Raw genomic sequence first — 25,294 nt, 5'->3', positions numbered from 1 at the left:
CTTATTATGAGCTAATTGGATGGCACCATGCCTGGCACACGGCAAAGGCTCTATAAATGTTACCTATCTCACTGACACACAGTCAGCTCAGTATACGCAATTTGCCTCCCTTTCCTCCTTCTCTGTTCCTTTGATCTGCCAAGGCTGTTCCCCAAAGGAACAAAGCTCGGGACAAACCCCACTGGGTCCCATTGCCCCAGCATTCTTATTCAAGTGAAATGGAGTTGTGATGGGGTGATAAACAGTACCTTATGGGGCTATAATTGTGAGGTGTAAGCAAGGCAATGCACAGAGAGTGCTCGAACAGTGCCTGGCTCTGAGCAGGTGATCAGTCCATGTCAGCTAAGACCAACACCCAAACAAGGGCGCCGTTCTCGATGTTACTCCCCCTCATTCCCTACATCTGATTCATCGCCAAGTCCTGTCCATTTTGCTTCCTAAATATATCAAACCTGTCATCTTTTCTCCTTCCCACGGCGGCCTTCCTGATCTGAGCCACCATCACTTTCTCTCTCCCAGACACTGCCACCACCTCCTCACTGGCCCCTGCTTCCAGTCCTGCGAGTGGCGTCTGTTCTTTAAGTGGCAAGCGCAGTGATCTCCTTAAAACACAAATCTGATCACCTCTCCTTTGCTAAAAACCCCTCAATGCCTTCCTGCAGTTCTCAAGCCAAAATCTAAATCTGTAAGCCTCTTTGGAACAGCCGCTCCCCCTCACACTCTGAGCTCTGGCCCTCGACTTTCAGTCCCTTGAGTGTGGCTTTGCACATTCATTACCTGTGTCTCTCATCCTTTTGGTTTCAGTTCCAAAACTCTTTCTCAGGAAATTGCCCCTCACTGACCACACCCATCCCTCCCTAGTGAGGTGTGTCTCCTATTAAGTCTGTGGTCCCTGGTACTTTCTCTTTGTGGAACTTGGCCAATTGGTAATTGTACATTTAATTGTGATGTTATTGGACTAATAAATGTATCCCCCTCTTGCGTGTGTATGTGTGTGTGTGTGTGCACGCGCGCATGCACGCACACACACACACACACACACACACACACATAGAATGGAAGGCCTTGGGGGCAGGGACTGCTACATCCTTAGCCTCTAGCACAGTGCCAGCATACAGTAGGTGCTCAATAAATATATGATGAGTCAATAAATGGAACAAGCAGGAGGAAGTGATACCAAAGAAAGACATTACAGTTGCAGTAACCAGGCAACTCCATCACCTGTGCTCCATCCATCCGTCCTTCCATCCATCTTTTTGTCCATTACTCACACATTCAGTAGCACCCACTCTGAGCACGGCATGGACGTGTGAGCTGCAGGCAGAGAGGAGCATGGAGGTGCTCACAGCCAGCACCTCCATGCTGGGTGCTGAGACCAAGTCCAGGGAGAGCATGGTTCTGAGCCATGGCTCGTGAGTGAGCTCACTGGGGTCACGGGGAGGAGGCAGAGAGACTAATGGAGGAGAGGGCAGTTGGCCTAGGCCCTGAGAGGAGGGTCAGGGTTGGAAGTGGGGCAACAAGAGAGAAGGACATTCATGGCAGAGGGAACAGCAGGAGCAGAGGCCCAGAGGCATGAAAGTAGTAAACAGTTTGTGTCCCATCTGCCCAGAGAGATGGGTACCTGAAAAGATGGGGTGACAAAAAGCACAGTGGGCAGGCCCACATGTTGCAGGGCCTTGAGCAGCCGTGTGGGTAGTGCCTAAAAGCACAGGCTTTGGATTCAAATCCTGGCTCCACAACATACAACTCGTGTGACCTTGGGCAAGTCATATGAACTCTTTGTGCCTCAGTTTCCTCATCTGGAAAATGAGGGCAAATAACAGTACCCACTCAAAGGACTGTATGTGGAGTCATTGAGCGTGAAAAACCCTGTGCTGCTCTGAATGGTAACTAAGGAAGGCCAGGTCCAAATATGGACTCTATCTTGAAGCTGAAAGGGAGCCGGGAAGATTTTAAACAGAACATTACAGATCAAGCTGGGCTTCGTGAAGGCACACCTGGCAGCAAGCTCAGCATATTTGGGGCAAGACTGGGAGCCTTGGACCAGCCTTTGAGGTGGGATAACCGTGTATATGGGTGTGTATGGCCCCAGTCTGCACATCCCCTCTCCCCCGACCTCCCACCTTTGTCTCCCTGGATAGTGGTTCAGCTACCAAGCTCATAAGCTTTGGCAGATATATCCTGACCCCACACACAACACACTCAGAGATGTAAAGCCCATATGGAACAAGGCCCCAAGCAGATACTCTACACTTACTGAGCACCTACTATGTGCAGGGAGTTGTTCTAGGTACTGGGATACAGTGCAATGTGATGCAAATGCATACATGCTCAGGCGCACATGTGCTTGTGCATGTTGAGGCACGCCCAGGCAGTGACTGGGGGCAGGGCAATGAGAGGAGAGCAGAGACAGGTGTCTCTGCCCAGCATCCCTCCAAACTTCAACAGATCCCACACGGGTCCATTCTGGCCTGGAGGGAGAAAGCATTTTCCCCCAGGGAGAAGGCAGCAGCCAAGCACAGTGAGCTCTGGGCTCAGGATCCAGCGGGCACAGTGCCCTTGGGGCTCAGATGGGGCAGACAGGAGCCAGACTGCCAGGCCCGGCTCCCACTGGCAGACCTGGGAGCCAGGTGAGCATGGAGACATGACATGTACGTGCCAAACTAGTGTACAGGGAGGGAGTGAATGAACAAATGAATGAACAAATGAATGAACTGCCTCTTCCTGCATCACCCTCCCCGCCAGGCACCAGTTCAGCACCAGAGCAGGAGGCAACCACAGGGTAAGCCCTGTATAAGTCTTCACTCTGCTGGGATGAGGTGCACTCATGTTAGATAAACACATGACTGGATAAATGCATGACTGAGTAGACAAATATCTGTGAGCCCCTTTCACCTGGTCAAAATACTTCGCACATAGTATCCAGTAATATTTGTGACCAGAAATAATAATAATACCAAGAATCATTATCATTCCAGCAGCTAACATTTATTGCCAAACTCTGAAGACTCCCTCACACGCATCATCTCCTTTAGTTCTCACATTGGCCCTAGGAGGTGAGCACTATTATCCCCGTTTTTTCAGGTGAGAAAACTGAGGCTCAGAGAAATGGAGCCAATTACCAAGATCACACATACAGTCAAACAGCGGAACTTGGACTCAAACCCTGGTCTGACTTTGGACCCCATCCCATGGTCTTAGGTCCCCTGAATGTTAAATTCTGCCCCAGAGATACAGCTAGGAAGATTATCAGGACGTTTGCAGGAGGCAGGGATGAGACGCTCCAGCTCTACCATAAAGTCTCTCCTGCCTGGGGGTTCCTGTGTCCAACCCCTCTTCTTGGTCTTGGCAGAGAGAGAGGCTGGGAAACTAATGTGAAATGGCTAGGATGAGAAGCCCTTCCTTTGTCCCCAGGGAGACAGCCAAATGACAAAGGAGGGCCTGGAGCCACTGAGCTGGCAGTCATACAGCCTTGGCAGCAGTGGTACCAAGGCACCGAGAAATCAAGAAAGGACATGCTGGCTATCCAGCCCAGACTCTGGAAGGACACAGTGTGGGCAGTGGCGGTGTTGCCCAGAGCATGGGCGGGGCCACAGCAAATCGGCAAGGTTGGCAGCTTCTCGGTGACAGGGAAGACATGTTGCCCAAGCAGCTCCCCAAATCTGTCTGAGGCAAGACTGTCCTGAGTCCCTCACAGGCCCCAGCTCTGCGCGCGGCTCTGCCAGGTCTGTGCAGGAAGGAGTGGGGAGAGAGGGAAGAAGGAAGAGGTATGGTCTTTGTCCTCTACAAGCTTCTCATCACAGATGACAGGGGCCCCAGAGGAAGACCCAGCCAGGTCTGAGGCCGTTCAGAGGAAAGAGAGGAAGAGTCTGTAGGAAGTGGGGCCTGGGACTGAATCTTCAAGGCCCAGACTGGGTCATTTCAGTTGTCCAATAGCGTCATCAAGGACACAGATGGTCCATCTTTTCTTGGTAGGTTCCTTTGGCCTCTTGGAATGGCTCCCTTCATTGTCCCCAAATGGCTGCTGTAGCTCCAACTGTCACCTCCTCACACATGAAAAAAAAAAAATGTTTCTTCTCAAGACATCTCTTTTTAAAAAGTAGAAAACTTTCCCAGAAGCTTCCCAACAATTATCCCTTTATATTTCACTAGAGGCCCGGTGCACGAAATTCATGCACTGGGGGCGGGGGCAGTCCCTCAGCCTAGCCTGCGCCCTCTCGCAGTCCGGGAACCCTGCAATCGATTGCCCTAAAGAGGTAAGCCCCACCCACCCGGCCAGGGCTCCATGATGGATTGCCCCCTCAGAGAGAGGCCCTGCCCACCCACCACAATGCCACCGCAAGGTAGCCTGGTCCTCTTTGGGGTGATCGTGGAGCCCCCCCCCCAATTGATTGCCCTGCCAGCCAGGGGTCTGGGCCTCCCTCTGCAGGGCGATCATGGGGCGATGGTGGGGCCCCCAACCAATCACATTGCACCCTCCTTGGCTGGCCTGATGCCAGTGGGTGTCATAGCGTGGTCATCCAGATGGTCGTTCCGCTGTTCAGCCATTCGGTTGATTTGCATATTACGCTTTTATTATTGTAGACTAGTGGCTCAATGCACGAATGAAGATTCGTGCAAGAATGAGTCTTCGTTCTCCGGGCTGCGGGCACCGCCTTCGCTCTGGCCGGAGCAGCCTTTCAGCTACATCCCAGAGCCGCCTTTCTGCCTTCCCACGCTGCCCAGAGGCCCGGAGCAGCTGGGGTGGTGCGGAATGCCTGCGTCGTTGCCATGGCGATGACACAAGTGTCCCACCCCGTGCTCAGAGCCTGTGTATGCAAATTAAACTGCCATCTTTGTTGGGTTAATTTGCATACTCACTCCTGATTGGCTGGTGAGCATCGTGAAGGTACGGTCAATTAGCATGTTGCTCTTTTATTAGGTAGATTGGCCAGAACTGTCACATGATACTTTCTAATCCAATCACTGGTGAGGAGAGGTGAATGGCTCTTATTGGTTTAGATTAATCATTGTTTACAAGGGAGGGGCTGAGCACATGACTAAGCTGAGGTAGAATGAACTGAAAGGAGAAAGAAGGATGGGTGATGAATTGGCTGTTTGCCAATCTTTTATGTTTCCCATCACTCTCTTTTACACACCACGGAAGTCAGGCTGCACTATTCAGTGCTCCTGTTCATGCCTTGAGGTTTCCTCTGCTCATGCTCTGTTTCCTCATGTAATTCCCTACCTCATCTCCCATGTCCAATCCTCCTCACCTTTTAAGAATCACCTCCTGTGCCCCTCTTCCAGGCAGCCCGCCATGGTTACCCAGCTAGACACGAGCTCCTCTGAGTCTTTGTTCATGGTTTTCCTATACTTCCCATGTTTTCATACTTTAGTTTGGTTTGTTTGTTTTTATATATTAGTTTCTCCTGTTCGTCTGTGGGCATGTGCATTTAATTTCAGGGCCTGGCACACAGTAGGTCTTCACTAGATGTTGATCCACTGGGTAAATGGGTTACTTCAGAGATTTTTCTCATTAGAATCTGGTGACTTTGCCACAGGCCTGTTAAGAATAGGGCAGCAACCTCGGCTTATTAGAACACCAAACCTGCCCACAGCCCAGCACAGGGTTTGGCACACAGTAGGAGCTCAACAAACGTTAATTGAATAGGTAAATGGGTAAATGGCACATACCAGGTGTGTAGTAAATCCCAAATGAATGTTGCCACTCTCTATCAGGTTTGGGGAACGTCCCAAGAAATCATTTGGTCTGGCACTGCCAAGGCATTAGGGGTTAGTTAATTAAATGTTAGACCAAATATAGCAGGCTAATTTTTAAGTTGATGATTTTGTATGGCCCACAACTGATGTATAAATATCCAAATGGCCCTTGGCAGAAAAAGGGTTCCCCACCCCTGCTGGATGGTGAGCTCCTGGAGGGAGGAATTATGTCTTTACATCTCTATCACCCCCAGAGTATCTACCTCCTTGTCTGGCCCAGAGTGGATGCCCTGTAAGCGTTTGTGGAATGAATGCATGTCTCTACCCTAGGCTGTGAGCACCTTGAGAGCAGGGATCACATCTGGCCTGCTTCCGGGCTGGTGAGCAGCACTTACACGTGGCGCTGCTGCCATGCATATGGAAATGTGACATCACTAGCTGCTAAGTAGCCGTCTCCCCAATTGCCTGAAGTCCATCCAACCCTGGTCACCCGATGCCCTGCCACCAGGACCCTTGGTCATCCCCAGGTTCCAGCACCCAAAGGGGTAATCACTGGCTCAGCAAGGGGCCTCTCAAACCTGCTTCTGCAGCCACGGTGGTTGGTGTCCGTGCTGTACCGAGCTGTTATATTTCCCATATTGTCCCTGACTTTGTGTGTACCCACCAGAGCAACAAGAGCTTCCGTGGGACCCAGAGCACAGCAGGTAATCGAGGACTTCCTGAAGGCTGACGCTGTAGGGAATTCTCCCTCGGGCTGTGTGGGAGCTGAGGGGCAGGTGAGCACAGCCCAGGTGGGGACTGGAGCCGAGCCCTTCTTCTCAGATCCACTAGCAAAACTCGTAGCTTCAGGCAGCAGCACAGCAGAGCCTCACCTGTTCTGCTTGGGGGCTCAGGGTCCAGTGGTCCTTGGAGGATGGTGGCAGCCCTGTCACAGCCCCAAGGCAGGAGCGATGAGGAGGTGGAGGAAGGGGTTCCAAGGTGGTGTCTTACTCACTCATCCAATGCAGCTGGTAGCATTCCTTGGACACCAATGCATGTCCTGCGCCTCGGTCCTGGCCCTCCCTGCTGGGTAGGGGTGGTAGCCAGGGAAGCAGGCAAAACAAACCTTGACAAATCCCTAGAGGGCCTGGCACCCACCCACACACAGGTCTCCACCACTTTCCTCCCAGTCTCTCTTGATCGCACTGCAGTCAAAATGGCACACCCACCACTCCACCAAAATAGCTTTCATCAAGGCCACTGACGACCTCTGTGTTGCTAATGCGATGGCCAGTTCAGAGTCCGCATCTGACTTAATGTCTCGGGAGGGTGACCGTATAATTTATCATCCAAGCTGGGACTAAAAGGGGGTGGGACACTCTTAATAGTTTTGCCAGACAACAGATGCAAAGTAGAACCGTCACAGGCAAAGCTGGACACCCAGTCTCCCACCTCACAGAGCACTCAACACAGCTGGTGACGTCCTTCCAGCCCTGTCCGCTGCTGGCATCCAGGACAGCTCCTCTCTGCTCCCTCCCCGCCCCCGCCTCTCCTGTCATTTTCAGTTTCCTTCCCTCTTTCCTCCTCACCTCCCCGATGTCTATAAGCTAAGGTGCTGGGCCTCTTCTTCATCTACGCTCACTCCTTGGTGAGCTCAGCCAGTCTCAGCTCCAAATACCATCCAAATCCCCAGATTCATATCTGCAGCCAGGACCTCGCCCTTGAGCTCCTGACAGTCGGCTTTGTGGCCTGCTTGGCATCTCCAGTGGATCTCTAACCGGCATTTGAATGTGGCATGTCCAAAACTTGATTGTAACATGACCAAACGAGTCCCTGGTCTCCTCAGATCCGCTCTGCCCGCTGTTGTCTTCCACTGGGCAAAAGGAAACCCTGTCATTCCCGTTGCTCAGGCTGCAGGCATGATCACTTCTGACCCATTAACATACACTTCGGTTCAGCCTCACTTCTCAGCACCTGCACTGATCCCACTTGGACCAAGCCACCATTGCTTCTCACCTGAATTATTGAAATAACTCCCTAACCCCCATCCAGCTCCAGCCTTCTTCTGTTTTGAACACAGTAGCCAGCCAGAGTGATCTTTTACAACAGAAATCAGATCATGTCACTCCTTTGCTCAAACCCGCTTAGGGGTCCCATGTCACTTGCAGAAAAACCCAAAGGAGACCCTGCAGGCTCTGACCACCTCCATCTCTCTAACCTCATCTGCTGCCCCCTGCACTCACTCCACTTCCGCAGCCCTGTGCCCTAGCCGTTCCTCCTGCACGCCAAGCATGTGCTGACCCTGGGGCCTTTGCACTTGCGGTTCCCTCAGCCGGGAATGTGCATAGCTCCCTTCTTCCCTCCCTCCAGATCTCTGCTCAAATGTCATCTTAACCATGATGCCTTCCCTGACCACCTTATATAAATCATCACTTACAATAGATGATTGCGAAAGAAAATCCCCCCATGTCAGCATTTCCTATGCCCCTTGCCCTCCTTTGTTTTTCTCCATAGCTCTTAGCATCTACTGACATGTTATTCATTTATTTGTTTGTTGTTTGTGTCCCCCTCTAGACTTGCAAGGTCAAGGACTCTTCCTGTTTCTTTCCACTGTGCCTAGAACAGCACAGAGGGGAAACTCACAAATATCTGTGGAATGAGTGAATGAGCACCAGGCACACACACATGCACATACACATACACACACATGCTGACATCTGTGATTCCAGGCACACGCCAGCATGCACATAGGAACCACATGCAGATACATGGACCTGAGGGCACATGGATTATAGGAGGTGAGGCTGCAAAGTGGGCAGGGCAAAACCAACATTTACTGGTTTGGGCTGGGACTCGGTTTGTAATCCCATTTGGGATTAAACAACTATGTGGTCAGTTGAGACCTGCGGCCCAGAGAAGGCCACCAACATGCCCAGATCTCCTGGTGAGACCCAGCAGAGCCAAAAGCAGCCGCAGGCTCCATAGCTGCGTCCCCTGAACGACCCTGAACTGAACGTCAAGACTGGGTCCTGTCATTGACACCCACTCAGGAAAAGCAGCTGGAGCAGGAAAGGGAGGAAGGGAAGGAGAGAGGAGGCCGAAGTGTCTGCGGCAGAGCTGTGCAGAGCGGCGAAGAGTTGGCAAAGGGCCAGGGAACCTGGCCAACACGCCCGAGGGAGGACCTGGTGGGCTGCGGCAGGAAAGCCTGTGTGGGAAGGAGAGATGGGGCTGTGAGGGCCCCGCCCTCAGACCACAGTGCAGGATGTTCCCTGTGCAGGGCCGCCTGGCCAAGGGGGCAGGTGGGGCTGAGATGCAGCCCCTTTATCCTGCCAAGCGTGTCCCCTGGCACCAGGCTGCATTCCCTCTGGAGGGCATCTTTTCCCATTCCCCAAAGCTTCCCTATGCCATGGGGAATCCAAGTCCTGGGTTTGAAGTTTTGCTTCATCACCAAGTATGCCATGCAACCTTGGACAACACTCTTGGACTTTGCCCCTTTCTGAAGTGGGATTTGACCGCAAGCCTTTGCCCCAGGCAGCCCTTCTGCAGAGTGCTCCCTCTCCTCCCCAGCACCCCAAATTCCATATGTCCAAATCCTTCCTGTGCTTCCACATCATGAAATCCCCATTTGGCTATGTACCGTTTCAGTCTCCTGTGGTTTTGACTGTACAAAATTCCTCAAAGGGCTTCTCTAAACACTCACAAAAAAATGGAAACCGCCTTCCCTCCTCCAGGTCCTGCCTGATCTTCCCCAGACCCCTCTCTCCTGCCTCATCTTCAGCCACTCCCATGCTCTATACCAGCTACAGGGGCCTCCTTGCTATTCCTCAGCTTGCTCCAGCCTCTGGATCTTTACCCAGGCTGTTCCCCCTGTGTGTGGAACTATTTTGTGCTCAGCTCCTCCTCATCCTTTCGGATCTGCTAAATGTCACCTCCTCTGAGAGGCCCTCCCTGATGTCCTGTAACAACACACCCACCCCAGCCCTTTCATCATTCTTCTCCCTTTTTCCTGCTTTATGTTCCTTCTTAACACTTATTACTCCCTGAAATTATGTTGTAGATTTCTTTCCTTCATTACCAGAAAACCAGCTCCCTGAGGGCCAGGACTTTATTGTGTTTATTGCTTTGTCCCCAGTGCCCAGCACAGTGGCTGGCATCAGGGAGGTGCTGGGAAATATTTGTAGAAAGAGTAAATGAATAACAAAAGAAATGCATCTCTCTCCTGATATAAAGCTGATTGCATCTTGCTGTCTTTCACAGAGAAATTATTTTTAAAGTTGAATAAATGAATGAAATGTATTTCTGTCTCCCCAATTGTAGAATATGATAATGTTTGATGAATGAATGAATGATTGAATCTTAGTGTGGTACGTACTTCCCCCCCCCCCCCTTGTAAAAGGTGCCACAAAGAAAAAAGAAGAGAGGGAAGAAGAGAGAACAACAATGGGTGCCTGCAAACACTGGGAGGTTTCCTCTGGTTTCCACCTCCTGGCCCACCACCGCCCCACTCCACCCTGCAACCCCCTTCCCATCAGCCCCTCCCCTCTGCATCCCTGCAGGGCTGTGATGAGCCCTGGAACTGCCTGACAGAGTCAGGGGAACAGTTCCCGCTGCACGCAGGGAAGTCATAAGCTCCAGGAAATGAAGGCCTGGGAGCAGTGCCTCCTCCTCACCCATAACTCCAGCCTCATTATGACCATCCCAGGCCATAATGTGGAGAATCAGAGCCGGATCCCTGGAGGCCCCAGCATAGCCCCAGGACTCTGACAGGGGCCACCAAGGTGGGGGAGGGTCTGCCAATATGCCTTGGTTCTGTCATTTCGCCCAGGCCCCTCAGAGTTGGCAAGGGGAGCGGAGGGGGGGGAACAGGGGTGATGGGGATGCTCACAGCAGGGTCGCAGGTGGTCCTGACCTCCATTAGTTCAGGGGCCTGAAGGGAAGGAGGGAACAGGCTGCTCAGAACTCCTCCCCTCATCCCCACGGACTGGACTGTTGGTGTTTTCTCATTGTCATTTCCCTGAAATGCAGGTTTAACCCCTTGACTTCCAACAGATGACTCCCTACCTCAAAACCCCTTCCATAAAGAAATTCTGGAGCCACTACTGGGAAAGAGCACTGAGTAGTCACACACCCACAAAATGGGTACAAGACACCAACTTTCAGCTCTGACTCACATGAGTTAGTGAATTAAAATAGGCAAGAGAATTGCCCACTGTGGCATCCAGTCCAAGGAGGTGACCTGAGTTTCTTCTGCCCCCCAAATTACAGCACTTCCTTTGTCCAGGGAGGACCTGGCTGGGGCCAGGTCAGTTCCTCCCACATCCTCTGCCCAGCTGCACACCTCATATGCCCAACGGAACTCCTCAAACTGGCCAAACTGCTGCACACTTCTTTGCTGGATGCCCGTGCCTTTCTTTCCACCTACTCAGGTGCCCCTTCCTCAAGAGGCAGCCCTGATTCCCTCCCACCCACCTGTCCCTTCCAGACACCTGTGCCCACTCTCTTCCCTGAGCCCTGTAAGTCTCAGGTTGCACCCCCTTTGATAGCCCTGATCACTCGCCACCTGGCGTTTAGGTTGTTATTGGGGGTCTTGTCTCCCATCCCACTAAACCGAGCTTCTGTATCTCTGTCCTAGCATCCTGCCCAAATCGGCCACAGAGTCAAAACTCAAAGGAACTGAGTTGTTGAACTGAGCTGAGCTAGCGTGGGGAGAGGAGGAGGGGAATTGAGCCCCTCACCTCCACTCTTCTCGGTGCCTGAAATTCCTCCGTTAAAGCAGCGTTGCTGTCCCCTGTAAACACCCACATGAAGCTATTATTCATCATTATTGCTTGAGTAGGAGTTAGTCCCTCAGATCCTTGCTTGCCGAGAGCAGGATCTGATGGAGGGAGGAGAGGAGAGAGATGGATTGATCTGGGGCCTGCGCTGGTCCAGGAGAGAGGGGAGCGGGCGTGTCTGAGGCTCTGGGAAAGGGTTTCTGGGAGAATGTGGAGACACCAAAGGCAAGTTCAGAGGGGCTGTGACCCCCAAAGTCGCATGAGGTGCCTCCAACAAGGCCCTGCGGGACTCGGGTGCCTCGCCCCTGAGGAGGTGTGCGGAGGGACTCACATGAGATCCGAGGGCCTCCCTGGGCTCCGTTTCGGAAGGAATGACGTCTCCGTGCTGCCTGCCGTGGGAGGGCACAGAGGTGGGTGGAAGGCTGTGAGCTGGACTCTGTGCACCCAGGAGCCTGGTCCGCGAGCCCCTAAGGATCCCTTCTAGAAGGGCCTGCTCCTTCTCGGGGGTGAGGGTCTTAGCGGGTGGGCTGGGCTGGAGAGGCTCGGCCAGAGGCAGGGGAAGCAGCTCATAAGGTCCCTGCTCCTGTGGGCATGGGGCTGGTGGGGAACCCGTGAGAAGGAGCTGGCCAGGAGGCTGGGGGAAGGGGTGGGGGTGGGATCTGGGAGAGGGAGGGGAGGGGAGAGGTGTTCGATGGGAGCTGAAAGGAAGGATTGGGGCTGGGGTGGGAGAGGAGGCAGGACTACCTCACTGTGGTCCCAAGAAGGCAGGGCCCATATGGGTCTCTGTTGTGCAGTGTTTGTCCCCCCTGCACAGTGCCAGGCACACAGTAGGCGTGTAATTAATACCTACAGACAAAATGTAGGCTCAACCTGCCCTGCCCTCACATAGAGCCTCCTCTGATGGTCTCATTTCTCTTATAGGCTCCTGGACGGGACGGCCCCTAGTCCTCTAAGGATCCTCGGATCTGTGGGCCCCAGCCAGCACTCCTCTGCGCAAGGAGCATGGCGCACACCGGACTCGGGAGCTGCGGAGGCACTGGCTGGTGACCCCGCCTCGGAGGCTCCAGGGGGGCGCGGGCGGGACCCTGGGGACCGTCCATGCCCAGGGTGCGGCCGCGCCCCCTCCCCCTCCAGCCGGGCGCCCCCCGCTGCTGGGCGGCGTTCAGGGGTGCCGGCCAGTCCGGGTGCCCCGTTGCGGGGCGGCACCCCGGAGGCCTCGCTGAGGCCACCATGTGATGTGGCCCCGCTTGGTGGTGCCACCCAAGCTGCGTGCCTCTGGTCGTCCATGCTCCTGGGTCCCCGCGCAGGCCAAGCATGAGGCCGCGTCCCGATGGTCGGGCGCTGGCGGGAGCTGCGCTGCCGCCCGCGCTGCTGCTGTTGCTGCTCCTGCTGCCGCCGCCGCCACCGCTGCTGGGACGCCTGTGGGCAGCGGGCACGCCAGCGCCAGCACCGCCTGGGGCTCCGCAGGAAGGTGCGCTGGGCACTGGCCGCGTGAAGCGCGGCTGGGTTTGGAACCAGTTCTTCGTGGTGGAGGAGTACACGGGCACGGAGCCCCTCTATGTGGGCAAGGTAAAGTGGGACCCTGCACCGCTGTCCCGGGCCCAGGACCCTGGAAACACCCCAACACCCCAGTTCCCCTACCCCCTGAGTGCCTGGTCTCAACTGCCTTAGTGGGGTGCGGGGGGCGGGGTTACGTGGGAAGGGGGAGTGGAAGCGGGGGGGGGGGGGGGGGGGGAGGAGGCAGACACCAGGGTCCCGCACTCTCCTTTTCTTCCCTGCCCCACGCCCTTCTCTAGTCCCTCTTCCTTGGAGTCTTGGAGCACAGAGTGCTAGTAGGTGAGCCCAGTCCATCTTGGAGCTAGATGTATCTAGATGTAGAAACACATTTGCCAATCTGAACATCCCACACATACTCTCCCCACTCTGCTTAAAATTCTTCAAGAGCTTCCCATGCACTTGGGGACAAACCCAAATTCCACCCTACTGCCTACAAAGATTGGCTCCCCTCTCTGAGAGTCAGCCCAGGGCCCTGGTGCCCCAAGCATTCCTGACACACCTACACCCCCCCTCCCCCCCCCCCCCCCCCCGCCACTTCCTAGGATGCCTCCCCTGAACTGCACCACCTGCTGCTCCTACTGATCACTGTGTACTCACACTCAGCTCTCTGCCCAATGGCCACTTCCTCAGAGAGGCCGCCCCTCCCACACCAGGCAAGGAGAGGTCCCTGTAGGTGACCATCCCTCCCTGGTCTGTGCCCTCCCACGTGAGGTATCTTTCCCTCCTAACACTTCATTATGCATGTGTTTGTTTGATTATGCATTTAATGTGTGTCTCTCCTCTTGGATTGTGTTTGTTTTGCTCCCCATTAAATCCCCAGTGCTTAATGCAGACATTGCTCACAAACTGTTGAATGAATGAATGAATGAATGAATGAATGAAAGCTATTTTCTCAAACTCTGATGGTTAATGTGGCTGAAGATCTGTGCCCAAGGAGTATAAGGAGCTGAGGTCTTTGTTCACCCATTCAATGCCTAAGCCTCTCATACTTATGCGGGAGAGGCAGAGGCAAGTAAGATCCAGCCTCTGCCATTTGTGGGCTCCCTTGAGTGGCAGAGACAGCCTGGTGCATAAAAAACTTCACAGGGCAGCACCTGGCACCGAGTAGGCATTCAATAAATAGTATCGGTTGGCTGGCTTTATAGAGGAGAAAGCACCTGAGCTGGGTTTTGATGTGCAGGTAGGAGTTCATCAGCCTGCTGGGAAAGATGCCATAACCTGCAAAGGCTTGGAGTCCTGAAGGAGCCCAGCTTATTAGTCCTCTAAGTTTGCAGACTTGTCAGTAGCTGAGGTGTTGAGGTGGAGGGTGCTTGTAGGGCATGAAAAGCAGAGTGGTACCCAGGGAGAGTTCTCTGGCCTCTGCTAAGGCCAGTCAGCTTTCCAGGAAGTTTTGGTCAGCAGAGATGGGGGGAGACCAACTTTGGAGTTTCCTGTGTGTTGAGACATGGGTCTGAGAATTGGGAGCCTGACCAGGCCGCTCAGTTCGGGGCTCAGGGCTCAGGACCCTAGACAAGGACGGGAGGAAAGCCTTGATAGTAATCTTTCAATTTGCCTGGCAGGAAACCCAGATCTTCTCTCCTCTTGACAGTCATCCCTGGTCCTTGGCTGCTTTCCCCCTCCATACATGTGGTTGGAGTTGATCCGCGCAACTCAGCAAATGAGGATTTGACAGATAGAGCTCCGAGAGGTTCATGTCTTTGCTCAAGCCAACGAGTGGCAGAACCAGGGCAGTGAAATGGTGGGTCTGGTAGAATGGGGTGAAGGGATGGGGAAAGCGGAACCGGTGCCAGCTAGACAATCGCTGATGGTGAGGCGGCCAAGAATACAGGCTTTGGAGCAGACACACCTGACGCCGAGGCCTGGCTCTGCTAATCCATGAACCACGTTACCTTAAACAAGTCACTTCACCTCCCTAGACCTCCGTCTCTTCATCTGTAAGAGTGGGGCTAAAAGAGCTCAGCTTCCTAGGGTTGTTGAGAGGATTAAAGAAGAAAACTGAGTACATGAAGTGTTTTGCCTGCAGCCTGGTTGTTTGTCTATTGTTTTTTTATCTTTTCTATATGAAGCACTTAACTCTTGAACTGCAGCCCTAACTGGTTTGGCTCAGTAGATAGAGCGTTGGCCTGTGGACTGAAAGGTCCCAGGTTCGATTCCAGTCAAGGGCATGTACCTTGGTTGTGGGCACATCCCCAGTAGGAGGTGTGCAAGAGGCAGCTGATCGATGCTTCTCTCTCATTGATGTTTCTAGCTCTCTTTCCCTCTCCCTTCCTCTCTGTAAAAAATCAATAAAATATATTTAAAAAAAAAACAAAAAAAAACCCTCTTGAACTGCAAGATAGACGTCATTGTTCCCTATGTAGGCAAGGAAACGGAGGTTCAGAGAGGGCAGAGTCATAGAGGGGCCAAGTGGCTTGGTCAGGATTTGTTGTGTGTTGGAGGCCAGTCCCAGCTAGATTCTCCAAACCTCTCTTGAAACCTCCAGGCCTGGGAGAAGGGCTCCAGGAAACCCCAGAAGGAAAGGGGAGGAGTCTGAGACATCTGCCTAAATGTCAGTGGTGGTGGTCTCAGGCACCCCCGCCCTGTTGTCTGCCCAGCAGCTGGGGCTCTGAGAAGGCCTCCCCAGCCCAGCCGCCCACATCCTGAAAAGATCAGAGAAACCGCTGACTCGCCGCTGCATCCATCCAGCCATACCATCATCTCAGCGGCATGGGCCAAACCCCACCCATCTCTTAGAACCAGTCTGTCAGCGATGGGAGGGCCCTAGTAAGTTCCTTCATTATAAGATGGGGAAACTGAGGCCAGAGGCAGGGAATATCATGCCAAGGCCACAGCAGCACAATGACAGAATCAAGCCATTGACCAGATCTCCTGACACCGGCTCCTGGCCCCATGAGGTTTAACTATTCTGTATGAACCTCTATTATGATGCAAGCATTATGCCCAGCCAGGGGATCGTCTTCTCACAGCAACCTTTCCCAGCGTCTCCACTGCTATCAGGACTATTTCATCCTCCCCCTTCGTCATCTGCACCCAGAGCCCCTCCTCTCCTGCTTTCAAGGCCACCTCCAGAAAAGCACTCTATGCAAGGGGGAAAGAGAACTTTCCATCTGTTGGCACAGTTGTCCAAAGCACACTTTCTTGTGGAAGGTGGTATAGTGTGTGGTTCCGGGGGCCAACGGGAGCCAGACGGCCAAAACTCAAACCCCAGCTCTGCCGCTGGTTATGTCTGACCGTCGGCACGTTGTTTAATGTATCTGTGCCTCAGTTTCCTTCTCTGTTGAGTGCGGGCCTAGCACCTCCTCAGATGGTTGTGATGAGGGTTCAGTGAGTCAGCATATGTCAAGATCCTGGCATGTGCTCAGTATGCGCTTTTATCATCATAGGGCTCGGCCGATATTTCCACCACATTGAGAAAACCATCTACACGGACACTACGAACCCTGCTCTAAACCCTGAAAGCCTCTTTGCCACCTGATGTTCTGGTTTCTCACCAGAGTGGGGGCAGGTGGTCTCTAGCTCACTCCTCACTCAAGGAATATGAGCTTGGGCTTTTAAAAACCCACCTGTCCCCTTTCTAGTCGAATCCCATGTTTGTACAAGTGGTTGTGTGCATGCATGCGCGCATGCGTGCACACACACACACACACACTCATGCTACGCTCTCTCACTCTTCAGGGATAAAGGACTTCTCCACCATTTCAGTTAATTCACTGCTTCCAGGTCCCCTGCCCCAGGGAGCCACTGGGAGCATCTGTCCTTGTCGAATTCCAAAGGTAGCTTAGCAACAGCACCATCTCCAGTGAACCCTGGCCCCAACCGTAACCTATTTTACAACCGCCTCCTCCATCACTCACCACCAGGCTCCTGTCAGCACCCGCAGGAAGCACTGGGCTCCGGGTTGTCACCAAAGCCCCACGCAGGCCGCTCCCTTCGCTGTCTTGCCCCCTCAGCAGCCTAGCCCACCTCTTCCATTCACCTTCTCGCAAGACCCACCTTAAAGCAACCTCCCAACATTTCCATACAATCTGGGTACGTTGACTAATCCCTTTTCCAAACTGTAATTTCCCCGGAGGCCTCTTGTCAGTTGCATGTGGATTTTGTAGGATTTTTAATTCTTTTTTTAAAAAGCTAGAATTATGGGGTCAGCCCTTATGACCAGCTCCTGTGGGCGGTGAGATCTATTTTAGATATACGGCAGGATTAAAGTGGGAAGGAGAGCAGATTTAATTAAGTTGCTAATATTTAAAGAAAATTGATGAACTCCTGGTTTACAAGTAGCACAGGCGTGAACAGACCCCTTATTCTGGGAGAGGTTTTTTATTTGATTTGCTTTCCGTTTAAATCCTGGACTCGTTTTATTTGCGTAGCTGCACTGTCCATTTAATTGTCTTTAATAAGGAAAACGTACCTCTGCTCCCATTTAATTTTGATTTAATTAGGAGGAAGTAATTAATGGCCTCATAAATCCTGTTTTTCGGCCTCCCCCCGCCCCCGGGTGAGAAGCACTCACTCTTGTGTTTTTGTGTTGTTTATGATCTGAGGCTGGGATTGGGGAGAGGCAATCTCCTCCTAGGCTATCCACACTTAATGCAGTGGAAAGAACCCAGGATGGGGAGTCAGACAGGCCTCAGGGCTGCCTCTTGTTAGCTGTGACCTTAGGTAGAATATGGGCCCTCTCTGAGCCTCCGTTTGCCAATCTATACAACGGGGAGAGAGTAATCTCTAATTCACAAGATCTCTATGAGATATCAATGAGGTCATGGTCAAGGGTCTGGAAGTGTGCCCAGTGACTCCCTAGTCTAGCTCGTGTGTACCTGCGATTTAACGGAGTGATTGGACCTTGCAGAAAGCCCAGAAGACATTGGGGAAGTCTAATGACAGCTGTTTATTTCATTATTCATTTATTGAGTGTGTTTGGTGCTGTGCCCTGTGTCAGATGCTGGGGAGCTGGAAACAAAGCCATATGCTTGACCCTCAAGGAGCTCGAAAATCCCACACTCTCATGTGCGTACACACTTACACACACAGACACATTCCACTTTCCCATCTACCTGGATTTTCTCTGCAGGCATTGTCAGGGCACTAGTGTGTGCCAGGCCTGGGGAGTTCAGACAGAGAGTAACCAGTTAGTCCATGCCCCTGAGGCCCATGACAGCTGGGGAGACAGATGTGCAGCATTGAGGTGTTACAGAGGAGTGTGCATGGGACAGGGGACAGGGCACGGTGAGAGTTCTGCAACCAAATTGGAGGGCATCTGAGAGGACTGACTGAAGGAGGAAACAAGCTGAGTTTAAAAGACTCCAAGCAGATATTGCATAATGGCCCCTGTATCTCCAATGGGTCAGGATTTGAGCGACCCTCAAATCCTCCTGAGACTAGGGTGGGAAAGGGAAAGGAAGTGAATTTGCATTGAGCACCTACTATGTGCCAGGAGCTTCCACATATGATCTTATGAATCTTTGAAACCTATGGAAAGATTAAATCAGCCCAATGTACAGATGGGAAAACTGAGGCTCAGAGAAGGATTGCCTCTTACCCCGGGTTATGCAACAGGTCAGTGACAAAGCTGAAGCTGGCACCCAACCAATCCTGAAGCCAAAGCTTGTCAACTTTCCTGACTTGTGATTCGAAGTCCTTTTCCAAATGATGAAATAGAGGCTCAGACTGAAGAGGCCACCAATGATTGTGGCCTGCCGAGTACAGGGCAAAAGGCTAGCGTCCGGGCCTCCCCCAAGCCATGCAGCCCAGTGACTGCCCTGTAGCCCACTCCCTCCTTTGTCCCTCTTCCTCAGCAGAAACATTGTAAGTGGACTCACCAGATCCCCAGAGGCTGCAGAGGGACCAACCTGTGCATAGGAGTCAATCAGATCAGGGCCCATGTCAGTCTCTTCACCTGGAAAACGGGGTACATTTATGTACACCATGAAGTTAAATCACATTACTGCGGAGGCCTGCAACATATGTCTGACATGTAGGAGGTGATCAATAAATGAGAGCACCATCCTCCAGCCTCCACTCACAGCTGGAAGTCTTGAGAAATGTCCTCCTTAGGTAGGGCCACAGGCACTCCCTCCCTCTCCACTGCAGAGCAGGGCCGGGGCAAGCAGGGCAGGCAGCCCCAGACCAGCCCGAATCCTCAGCTCCTAGCTCCTGCCCAGGCCGACCAGCCCTGTCTGACTCTGCAGTCCCCAGTGGGTAGCCACTGAGCCCCAGCGTGAACTCTGTGTCATTCTTCATGGAAAAACATTGATGACATCACCTCTGAGTTCCACTGATCCCTGTCGGGGGTCTGAGTGAAAATGTCAAGGGCTGCAGGGACATGAGGAAGACCCAGGAGAAAGAAAGAGAAGAAAACAGCCATTTATAGTGTTTAGGTCATTACATGTTCTCGTTTAAGCTTCACCACACCTGCACCAGGTAGGGCTGGATCTGATTTCTCAGGGGAGGGGGGAACGGGCTCAGAGAGGTAAAATTAACAAGCCCGTGGTCACAAGTCATGGGATCAAGAGCTGGCTCCCCCTGTCTGTGCCTCAGTTTTTCTATCTGAGAAATGGAAGAATAATAGTGTTCCATGTGGCAGTGATGAAAACGAATAAGAGAATAGCTGATAAGCATCCCCCCAAATGGTAAGGAACTATAGGCACACCTTGTTTTATTGCACTTCGCTTCCCAGATGCTGGTGTTGGTGGGTTTGTTGTTGTTGTTGTTTTACAAATTGAAAGCAAGACCCTTCACCAGCAAAAATATATGATTTGCTTTATTGCAATACTCACTTTATTGTGGTGTCTGGCACCGAACCCGCATTGTCTCCGAGGTATGCCTGCATTCTGCACACTGCTCAGAAATGTTTGCTGATGAAGTAAGCAGATGCCAGGTCTGATTGGAAAGTGGGTGCAGGCACTCTAAGATGGAACAGGTCCACCCTCTCCTGTGGCCAGGTCCCATGGGCAGATGTGGAGGAAAAGCATAAACAGCAACAGGAGAGACAGGTCTCCTCATCCCAGCACTGCCAATGATTCAGGGCCACCGTTCTGAGATAATTTTATGGGGGGCATTAAACTGAGTTATGAGGTTTTTACAATCCAGCCACTTATGAGAAATCTATTAACAGTAACTGGACAGGAAGAAGGCTTCTTGGTAGAGCCCAGGACAGGCATTAATTGGGGCAATCTATAACAGGATGGGGACCCAGAAAGGTTCCACCAGCCGCCTCCATTTACTCCCCGCAATTTCTGCTGAGAATCAGCAGACTCGCCAAAAAGAGAGAGATGCCCATTAATCGGCTAATGAAATATGAAAATGTTTATGGGCCATTCAATCTTCCAAATGGCACTTCTATAATCCACCTTTCAGACACAAAGTTCCACCAGCAGAATTTATTCCCCGACTCCTCCTGCATGGCCGGGACCGGGCTTTCGTCCCCTTCTGTGATGACTTGATTTGGCACCTGTTATCCCGCTGAGTGGGCTGGGAGACACGGGGTCCTGGCCAGAGAAAGGACTTGGGGATTCTCTCCTTCACACCCCATCTCTGTGGAAGCTCCTAGAAGAGTGGGGACCACCCAAGGTCACCAGCTTCATTGGATGCATTTTCTAATGCTCAGTGCTGCCTCAGGGAGTGGAGCATTGGAGGATACGGACTTAGGTGTTTCTGCTTGGGAGAACAGTCTGCTGGCTGGTGGCTTGCCCAAGAGATCTCCGTGCAGAGAAAAGAGGCTGGGATCTGGAGCCTAAGAGGGCCTGGACTAAATCCCAGTTATATATAGCCAACATTTTGTAATAACATAATAATACGATAGCGACCATTTACTGGACACTTATTATGTCTCAGGCAGGGCTGATTTTCAGTTCGCACATGCCAGTGTGGTCGTGTGGCTGTGGAGATAGTGAAAAAGCTCCCTGCCTGCGGTAAACAGTCTCTCCTTTCTCTCGCCCCAGCTCCTTCAGCACCTTGAACCTCTCTGATCTAGCAACCACGCGGTCCCTGCCTGGCCCAGCAGGGCACTCCCGTGGGACCATTCCTTGGACAGTCCCCCTGCCATGCTGACTGTTAAATACTGTGCCATGTGGTCCCAGGCAGGTGCTAAGGGCCTTGTGTGATTTCAACTCACTGTCCCCAACACCTCCGGGAGAGAGTGCTATTACAATCCATGTTACAGAGGAGGCACCTGAGGCCCAGAGAGGGGCAGTGGCCACACAGGGAGGTGCTGCTGCAGCCAAGGCCAGGCTGTAATGCCGCTCCTCCACCCGGGCCCCTCCCTGGACGCTTGAGGATGGAGTGAGAGGGCCAGGCTGTGGACCAGGTCAGTTCCTCCAAGGAGCAAATCATCCCATTTCTCTAATTCTCTATGGGAAACTAAAAAAAAAAAAAAAAAAAAAAAAATCTATAATATCTGTAGCAAAACCTACTCAAGTACTATTTTTTTAAATAAAGAACACTGAACTAGATAAATATGTAAATGGCTTAGCATGGTGCCTGGCACATAGTAAGTGCTCCTTCAATTTGCAGCCCCCTTTCTCCTCTCTCCCTTTGTGTCCTGTCCCCATCATGTGCCACGCCCTGAGGCTGGCTCTCCAGGGGTGAGTAAGAGGAGTAAGATAGGAGCCCTGACCTCTGGGGGCTCAGGGCCTAAGGAGATTGGACAGCAGCTTGGGATCATATTAGCAATGCAAACTGAGGCCCCACTCCCAGACCTACTGAGTCAGAATCTGCATTTTAACAAGATCCTCAGATGATCTGCATGCACATGAGGTTGGAGAAACACGGGCTGCAGCCATCCCACAAGCTGAACATGATAATGATGGCTGATGTACTGAACTGCGGAGATCATGGAAGGGGATGGGGACGGGGATCCAGAAAAGCTTGGGGAAGAGGCGGCATTGAACGGAGCCTGCGGGAGGAGCAGAGCTTAAGTAAGCAGAGAAGTACGGACAAAGTGCTCAAAGCAGGAGCCCGATGGTGTGGAGGTGGCTCTGGAGTTCTTTGTAAAGGCAACGGGGAGCCATGGGAGAGTTGCAAGCAGGGAAGGCTGAGTGTTCCAGCTGCAGAGCGAAAGTCAGATTATGGGGGCAAGGCTGGAGCAGGGAGAGCTGTGGAGGGTTGCTGAGGCCCAGACAGGGATGAGGCATGGCTTCCCAGGCCTGTGTTTTTACTGAAGGATGGGTGTGTTAAAGAAGGGACATGCTTAGGAACAGGCCCCTAGTGGGATTCCCAGGGGGAGGCCAAGAGGCGCTTCCTCCCCCACTTCCACCCTGTCTTCCTCCCTGCCTCTCCAGATCCACTCGGACTCCGATGAGGGTGACGGGGCCATCAAGTACACTATCTCAGGCGAGGGCGCAGGCACCATCTTCCTGATTGATGAGCTGACAGGTGACATCCATGCCATGGAGCGGTTGGACCGTGAGCAGAAAACCTTCTATACGCTGCGGGCCCAGGCTCGGGACCGTGCCACCAACCGCCTGCTGGAGCCCGAGTCCGAGTTCATCATCAAGGTGCAGGACATCAACGACAGCGAGCCCCGCTTCCTGCACGGCCCCTACATTGGCAGTGTGGCCGAACTCTCCCCCACAGGTGGGCTGCGGGATCCTGGGGGGCCGGGGTGGGCCGAGATGAGGAGGGAGGGGAGCTGCCAGGTTCTGAGTGGGAGCCCACTGTGGGGGGAGTAGCTGAATCTGCGGGGAGGAACAGGAGCGGCAGGATCTGCTACCCCAGGGCAAAGGGTACTGGTGTGAGCCAGGTGACCACATAGGCTCAGGCATAGACCTGGACACAGTCACAGAGGCATGCATGCATGTGACCTCAGGTACATACATGGACATAGTCCCCACATGAATATGGGTCTCCATGTGGACTCAGAGACACACTCAGACATGGTCTTACACCCACACATAGACCCAGCCTCACATACAAGCTCAGCTGTCCACCCGTACCCAGCCCTTCACCAGAGTTGAACTCCACACACACTGTACAGCCCTTGGTCACAGTCCCCACCCAGACACAGGTACAGCAGGACATAGGTACACCTACAACCAAAGACAACCAGAGTGAGACACAGCCGAGACAAGGACCAGCCACACAGCCCAACACCCAACATAGCCACATACAACCCCACCCAGGAAACAGCCCGTTACACAGATGGAGCTTATACACAGACACAGTCACCTATACAAACACAAGGAATAGCCACACCGAGTGTTACCATCCTGGGCCCACTCCACCAGAGGGTGGCTGTGGACAGGCCTGGCACAGCCGGGTGCAGCAGCATTCAGAGAGCTCCCTTCACTGCCCTCAGGAGTCCCCAATGCACCAACATGCAGCCCCCTGGGGACACAGTTCACAGAGATGCTGAGCCCCCAACACAGGTTCAGGTGCATGTGCCTGGCAGGCTGCAAACACCCAGGGCGCTGGGTACGTGTGGAAAAGGGAGCACACATATCAGAAGTCCCATCTGCAAGAAGACCTCACTCAGACTTGGGCACACCAGAAATGCGCATTTGCCCAGCAGAGAGCACTGAAGCTAACGGTTGGATGGATCTGCCCTCTCCCTCCATGGGGCCCACATACAGTTGGCTGACCACCAAGGCTCCACTTGGCCTAGGGCTCTTCGTAAAGCCAGTAGCTGCCATCTCCTTCCCCACCGTGTTAACCTAAGCACCTGCCAGCCAAGCTGGGCCCAGAGCAGCCACCCTCGGTCCTAGACCCTGTCCCTTAACTGAGCGCTGTGGGCTCAGTGCTGCTTCTCTCTGGGCCTTCCAGCTTCACGGCTGCATGTCAGATGCCAGGGGTATTGGAGTTCTTGGAGGAAAGTGCAGTCAACCCCAGCTTCCCCAGATGGAGCTAAACTGGCAGATTGGCAGAGAATGAGCAGGCAGCCAGGAACTGAAGAGGAGGAAGTGAACCAGAGAAAATGATGGGCACAAAGGGATGGTGGGAGAACAGGGTGTGAATGTGGGTGCCAGCAGGGATGCACACACACAGTAGGTCCACATGTGTGCCTGGTGTGCACATCAGTGGCTGGTCAAATGGCACTTTAAGGCCTGTGCATCCATGTGACGTGCTGTGTGCCTATTTGAGTGTCTTCTTTCATTCATTTAAGAAATATGTGTGAGGATCTACTATGTGCTAGGCATTGGGGACACAGCAATGAAAAGGCAGTCAAGCCTCCCTGCTCTCAGTAAGCAAATAAGCAAGTAAACAAACAGGTCTCTGATCTGGGAAGGCTTCTTTGAGGAGAGGACATTGAGGCAGAGACCTGATGGATGTGAAAGCATGGGCCCTGGGGTAGAGCATTCCAGGCAGAGGGGACTGTACATGCAAAATCCCTGAGGAGAAGTGGAGCAGCAACCAGATCTCGCAGCCATGTAGACCATTGTCAGGGCTTTGCCTTTTATGCTGAGCAAGCTGGGAAGTCAGCAGATGGGCTTGTTCAGAAGAGTGACATGATCTTAGTTTTAATAGGATCCCCTGGCTGTTCTGTGATGGTTAGGTGGGGGTGGGAGTGGGGGGCGAAAAGGGAAGGGGGAGGGCAGAGGCAGAGTGCCCATTGAGGAGAATATTGCAATTATCTAGACAGGAAATGATGGTGGCATGGAACAAGGTGGTATCAGTGAGGGTATTGAAAAGAGGTCGACTTATGGATAGATTTTGAAAGTAGAGCTGAAAGCATTTGCTAATGGATCGGATGTGGGGTATGAGAGAAAGAAAATTCAAGGATGACTACTGAGATTTTGACCTGGGCAATTAAATAGATGGAATTTCCATTTACCAAGGTGGAAGGGGCAGATTTGGAGGGTGGAGGGAAACCAGAAATTTGGTTTCAGACGTGCGAAGTTGGAAGTACTCATTAGCTAACCAAGTGGAGATCTTGAAAAAGGCAGTTGAATATACAGACTCAGTGAGAGGTCTGGGCTGCAGAGATAAATCTGGAAGTTGTCAGTAGCAAAGACCCCCTGGACTCTCAGAGCCCAATGAGTACTTAGAAATCAATTTCGCAAATGGAGGAAACTGAGGCTCAGAGGGCCAGTAATGTGTCCAAGGTCACACAGCAAGTCCAAGGTGGCTCAAGCCCCTGACTTCCCAGGTCCAGCAGCTCCTACTACTGGATTCAAACTCTGGCCTAAGAAGGTAAGGCCCTGTCTCTCTTCACCCAAAACTGACCTGCTCGTTCCCAAATGGAAAAGACCATAAAGGAGACTGGAGAAGAAAGCAGGAGCCATATCCCAAGGACCTGAGGGAAGCACGGAGCCTGGGAAGGCTTAAGCAAGAAAGTAACATGGGCAGAC

The 25,294-nt window shown here is 52.7% G+C and overlaps 1 protein-coding gene across 1 annotated transcript in view; it reads left to right on the top strand.

The window, feature by feature from the left end:
* Positions 1-25,294, top strand: part of CDH22 (cadherin 22) — a 123,178-nt gene that overhangs the window by 40,886 nt on the left and 56,998 nt on the right. Inside the window, exons 2-3 of the mRNA XM_080684548.1 lie at positions 12,378-13,025; positions 22,289-22,583. Coding sequence (XP_080540674.1) covers positions 12,771-13,025; positions 22,289-22,583 — 550 coding nt within the window. The 5' untranslated portion in view covers positions 12,378-12,770. The remainder of the gene's footprint in view (positions 1-12,377; positions 13,026-22,288; positions 22,584-25,294) is intronic.

Source organism: Plecotus auritus (assembly GCF_963455305.1).
Source record: "Plecotus auritus genome assembly, chromosome: 8".
Taxonomy (NCBI): Eukaryota; Metazoa; Chordata; class Mammalia; order Chiroptera; family Vespertilionidae; genus Plecotus; species Plecotus auritus.
This window is presented reverse-complemented; position numbering and strand designations above follow the sequence as displayed.